A 6,342-nucleotide genomic window follows, 5' to 3' on the forward strand; every position below is an offset into this window, starting at 1 on the left:
GATACATAGTTATATAGTGTCACAAAAATAGATAAAATAGCATAGCAGAATATCAGTTTGCATTCAGTTTTCCGTTATAGGTTTTATATAATGAAAAGGGAATACTAGAACTCAGGTTTACCAATTTGACCTTTATTATCCTGAAATTTGAAACTTTGATGACATAACATTAAAAATAAATTGGGGCAGGGCAGCCAGGCAGCACAGCGAGTAAGAACACCGGCCCCAGTGTTGGGATGACCTGAGGGATCAAATCTGGGCTCAGATACTTAGCACCCATCCAGAAATAACTGGCCATGTAACCTTGAGCAAGTTACTTAACCCCAATTGCTTAGGGGCAGCCAGGTGGCTCAGCGAGTAAGAGCACCGGCTCCAGTGTCGGGATGACCTGGGGATCAAATCTGGGCTCAGATACTTAGCACCCACCCAGAAATAACTGGCCATGTAACCTTGAGCAAGTTACTTAACCCCAATTGCTTAAAAAAATAAATAACTTGGGGCTCAGATATTCCAAATGTCTTGCTTAGCTAACAAAATTAGGTGTTAAAAATTAATATTTTTTTCTAATTTCTTAGTTTTCCTTGCACAAACACTACATTTTTTAAATAGAACTTTATTTTCTTTACCAACCAAGATTCCAAATACTTTGCATCACATTGTAATGGAAACTTTTCACCAAGGGTGAGATATTTGTACTTTGTGATATGATTTGTCTCTTTGTGAGAGAAAACAAAATGGGTTAATACCTTAGAATCTATATTTTCCCGGTACCATTTCCGATCTAGAAGTTCTGTTTTTGCTTGTGAAGAAAAATGTCATCGTGGATCATGCTTAGATTAGTGGCATGATTTTTATGTAGTATCAATTCAGATAAACCTGTGTGGATCTACTCTGTTTCATACATAGTTTGGATTGTATTTATGTGTATTGATAATTTCTTGCTGTATCACACAAGATTCACTTGAAGAGAAGTAAAAAGAAATGGGAAATGATACAATAGAAGGATAGTTATCTGACTTCTCAAACTGTGATTCAAAGGTCACTGATGTTTGATAGACTGGTCTCTTGTAGAATTATTGCTTGTATAATGTGCTTTTGTTTCAGACATAAATTAATACTGTAATTAGGATGTTTGGTTTTAAAAGAAGATATCTATTAATATATACCCCCAATAAAGCCCAAATCAAGTCAGTCTTTAGTGAGAATTCTTTTTTGGCAAAGGCAAATATTGAAGAGGAGGTGATATGTATGATCTTTTTCACTGCTTAAGTAGTTCATGAACCAAAAGGGTTACAAAAATACTCAACTACTTATAATAAAATATTACTAGATGCTCTTTATGCATTTATTTATACATACTGAAATATTTAAGGATATATATCCATAAGGCTTTAAAAATAGTAAGACAAAACAGAAAATAGTTTTAAAAGTAAAAATTTAATGTTTTCTGATAATTTTAGGACTGGATTTGACTATGTCTCTGTAGGAAAATTCCTATGTCTCTGTAGCAAAAATACTGTAATTGATGGACCATGCTTTTTAAGTTGTTAGTGTAAATAGTTGTTGTAGAATAAGTAGTTTAGTGTGCTAGTTACTATACTATAAAACAATTAGGATTATAGATAGATAGATAGATAGATAGATAGATAGATAGATAGATAGATAGATAGATAGATAGATAGATGAATGGATAGATGACTGTTAAAAATTATCTGATACTCCAGCATTCAAATGGATTACAGAAAACAAAAGCTTCTGCCATATTCTATCTCTTTTCTTTCTTTATCTTCTTCTCTACTCACTAAAACCCTTTGAATGGTAGAAAATGACTTTCTAGCCCTACTAAAAATAAGCAGTTCTACCAGATATGTAAAACTCTGTTTCTAGCCCTTCATCTTCCTGGACTGGCATTATTTATTGTATTGATACCTTTTAATTTTAAATCTATGGGAGGTTCTTGAATTACATCTAGGTGCCTCTTTTAGCCTAAATTAAGTTCATATATCTTCATTTAACTTATTGATACCTATATAGTTTACCTGTCCTGAATCTTTATGGTAAATAGACTGCAGCTAACAGCTAATAGATATTCCTACTACACACCTCACAGAAACCTAATTGAAATGTTCTTTTTAAACGACCTGTCATTGGTCTTTGTCTTCATTCCACAGTTTCCCCCATGCTGGCTCTCACCATTTTTTAATTCCCACTATCCTGTGCTTAATCTGATTAGGACTATTCTATGTATATAGTAATAATTAGCTAGTCTAAAATCATTTTAGTAGCTGAGAAAATTTTATAGGAATTCTTCAAAACCATTCCTTCTGTATTTGAGTCTGTCATGTGCATCATATCCATAGCTTTCTGGAGAAAAAATAATATTTATTAAGACTTTCTGTGACATTGCATTAGCTCAATGGGCAGCACGATGTAATGAAGACCAGTGCTGAAGTCCTAGTACTGAGATATCTGGCTGGCTGACTTTGGACATTTTTTTTTTTGCTTTCTGGAGGGCAATTGGGGTTAAGTGACTTTCCCAAGGTCACATGGCTAGTTTTTGTGTTAAGTGTCTAAGGCCAGATTTGAACTCAGGTCCTCCTGACTCCAGGGCCAGTACTCTATATTCACTGCACCACCTAGCCACCCCAACTTTGGACATTATTTAGTCTCTCAATGCTCGGGATAATTCTTTAGACTCTTAAATTTATAGAGAAGTCGCTGGCCTTCATTGCTAGAGAAAATTTCCTCAACTAAAAATGAATGAATGCAGTAAACAATAAAGAATTTGTAACCTCTTATGTGCCTAGCACTCTACTAAGTTTTGGATACAAACAGAAAAGCAAGATAGTTCCTATTCTCAAGGAGCTCACGCTGTGATTAAGCAAGACAACCTATAAAAGAAAGTTCAGCTGACAGGCAAATAGAAAGTCAGAGAAATGCTAAGGGTACAGTGTCTATCTATGCTGTATACCCTATGGTTTTTAGTTCACATAAGTAGGTCAGATGACCATACAGGGAATAGAAGGAAAGATGATTTTGTTCTTTAGTCTTTTTTCAGTGGTGTCTGACTCATCATGAGTCCATTTGGGGTTTTCTTAGCAAAGATATTGGAGTGGATTGCCATTTCCTTCTCCAGCTCATTTTATAGATGAGGAAACTGAGGCAAACAGGATTAAGTCACTTGCCCAGGGTCACACAACTCAGACATAATAAAGTGTCTGAGGCAGATTTGAACTCAGGTCTTCCTGACTCCAAGCCTGGTATTTTATCCACCAGGATATCTAACTGCCCAAGGAAGACTCCCTATACCAATGAAATCAAAAGCTCAAAATCAAAAACCTTATCCCCTGTCCTAACCTATATGAATCAAATTAAATAATAAAACTACATATGTAAGTATAGTTAAGTTGTATAATCAATTGAATAGGTATAAAATATGTGATTTCTCAAAACGGTAATATTCTAGTCTAAGACTATTATCCTCAAAAGACTTTTTTTTCATAAAAAGGTTAATTATCTTGAGTCTAGATTATATGTTTGAGGGTACTTGAGTTTTAAATGTATATTAAAGAACTTCAGACATGAATAATTTAGAAAGTAATCACAGAGTCAAGATATTATACCCAAACAATGAAGCATTAAGCATAATTTACATATTTTTTAATTCTTCAATATTTAACTTATAGAGTTTGGAACAGCCAAAAAAATAAGTATTTTACATAGAGGAGTATTTTTCAGTGCATCTCATTTAGGGTTAAACATTATTATCCATAAAATAAAGTATGCTAATACTCAGCAAGTAAACAATCTTTATATTTTCATTATAGTCACCTCTTATCTTCTGTCTCTGGAGGAGAATTCATTCTAAAAGCTTATTAACTTGAGAGAAAATTATTAAAAGTCACTACCTAGTTTTCAAGTTTGCCTACTGAATATCACATTTTTGTATCTAATTGAGTGCATGGCTCTTTCTGAGATGCTAATATGAATATTAACTGTTAAGATGTGAATATGTGAACAATATTGTCAAGGGATGGATATCCATAATTTTATTTATTTAAAATTCTTTGATTGAGAAGACTTTTGGTGGCATTTAAGTTTTAATAAAATGATACTTTGGTTGATATGTAATTTCATTGGTGTGAGTACTCTCTGTATAATTCAGAACCACAGATCTGTGACTCTTCCATAATGGATGGAATATGTTCTATTTTTCAGGTGTTATAGATCAAAGCATGACATTGATTTGTCTACTATATAGTAAAATGAATTATAAATTTGTTATTCCAAATAGAGGGAAATCAGTCTAGGATATAGCAGTGTCTTAGTTTATATAATCACTTATGATTTCCTCACTTCAGAAATGTATTTTGGAAACATTAACTTTATTGGATGATGTTTCTTTTGATAATGTGTAGCTATATTGACTTATATGACTTTTAGGAAGTAATTCCTCCCTCACCCCTCTTAGGTAATTTCATAATATGTGGAATTTCATAATATACTCTATAATAATGCTACTCTTACTGTTTGGCACAGCGCAAACAACTAGACCCAAAAGTATTGTTCTAGAGATCAGGAGTCTGTTTAACTGCCAATTTTCAAGCCTGTACTTCATGCAGATGCTATGATATGGATCTGAAAATTGGCACTGCCTTTGAGTACTATATTCAAGTATATTCTATGGTATCTTCAGTCACTCTACACTAAAATTATATCTTTTATTATTGTAAGATGTGATTTCTGTGCTTTATTTTTCAGAGCTTCCATATGGCTGGGAGAAAATTGATGATCCCATATATGGCACTTATTATGTTGAGTAAGTCTTGAAATGTGATATTAATTTGCTATTAATATGTTCTAAAACTATATTTGTTTCTCATATATTGAGCATATGTGGCTTAAAGTTCCTTTTATTTCCATTTCATCTTTCTCTGAAGTCTCAACAAATAATCTGTCTGCAGCATAGCCACACTGGCTTTTTCCTTGCTTCCCAAGTTGGCTCATTTGCTACTCCTTTCCTTTGAGGACCAATTTTAAAGCACCAAGTACAAAAGTGGGTTTCAAACTATGTTGTTCAAATAGGGGATAATTAAAGGTATCAAAGTAAATGTCACTTGCTTTCCCATCACAGTGTTGGAAGCACCTGACTGTGCAAACAGGATAGTCTATGGAACTGAGCTATATTTTCAAATTAATTAAATGAGGTGTGTATGTGCCTTCCAGGTAAAGAATAAAATAAAAACTGATTTTTTTTTGCTTACTAAAACCTATTGAAAATTGATGGTACTCTTTCTGTTGGTATGATTTCTCATGTCACACATAAAGAGATGGAGGTACATTGCTCCAATTTACCTCAGTACAAAGCTTGCCCTACGTAGTCATTTTCTTTCTTTAATAAGGGCAAGAAGAGTGTTTGTAGTCATGGATATATTCCTTGGGGAACTAAATTCAACACCAGTAAATTTTTTGACTATATGATTGCCTTTTTCTGAAGTGCTCCCCTTCACTCAAGTTCTTGTTATTCCTCGGTTTGCTTAGAACAACCAAAGATATAAAGGTAATAAGTAATCAAGTCTGTCTATTTTGTAACAGAAATCAACATCTCAGTAAGTAATAAGGGCGGAAGTCAGTCACAATAACCTTTTTCATTAGTGCCCACTCTTCAGACATCTTTATAGCTAGAAAGGAAAAGACATGAGTTCTCATTTTGTCTCTGCTACCAGAGCCACAACTAGCAATGTTGGCATCTGGAGCAAGTGCCAAAAATGCTTCTGTGGCAAGGCACATTTGGTTTGAAGTGCAGGGCAGTAGGAGAGACCTTAAGCCTTGAGACGAGGGTAGCAGAAAAGAAGTCTATTTTATACAGATTCCTTTTTAAACTAATTATTCTTGCTAACTCAGATGCTAAACTCAGTTGTTTCTATTTGAATAAGGAGTATAAATACTATAGTGCCTTGGTGCAAAGCCCCAGGGACCCTACCATAGTTATGGTTCTATCTGCTACTTACTACTTTCAACAAGTCAAATAACCAACAAGTCAGTTTCCTCCTAGGTAAAATGAGGAGCTAGTACTAGATGATCTATAATGTCCCTTCCACTTCAAAATCTCTGGTGAACTTAATGATTTTTAAAATGATTTCAAGATATCCATTTTCACCTCTTCCAATAACCCCCCTTTGTCTTCCCTTCCTGTTCTATCACCATCCGTCCTCACTTCTCATGTCTCAATTATCAGTTCAGTGCAACAAATGTTAATTATCTACTATGTGCAAAATACTGTGTCAGGGCTGGGAAGAGAGAGAGAGAGGGGGAGAGAGAGAGAGAGACAGAGAGAGAGAG

The 6,342-nt window shown here is 34.2% G+C and overlaps 1 protein-coding gene across 1 annotated transcript in view; it reads left to right on the forward strand.

The window, feature by feature from the left end:
- LOC138176033 (membrane-associated guanylate kinase, WW and PDZ domain-containing protein 2-like) overlaps positions 1-6,342 on the forward strand; it is a 1,726,709-nt gene that overhangs the window by 1,301,173 nt on the left and 419,194 nt on the right. The window contains exon 7 of the mRNA XM_069106765.1: positions 4,762-4,819. Coding sequence (XP_068962866.1) covers positions 4,762-4,819 — 58 coding nt within the window. The remainder of the gene's footprint in view (positions 1-4,761; positions 4,820-6,342) is intronic.

The sequence above is a fragment of the Petaurus breviceps genome, unplaced genomic scaffold (genome assembly GCF_028583685.1).
Source record: "Petaurus breviceps papuanus isolate PSGF00001 unplaced genomic scaffold, PetGlider_PUasm1.0 80, whole genome shotgun sequence".
Taxonomy (NCBI): Eukaryota; Metazoa; Chordata; class Mammalia; order Diprotodontia; family Petauridae; genus Petaurus; species Petaurus breviceps.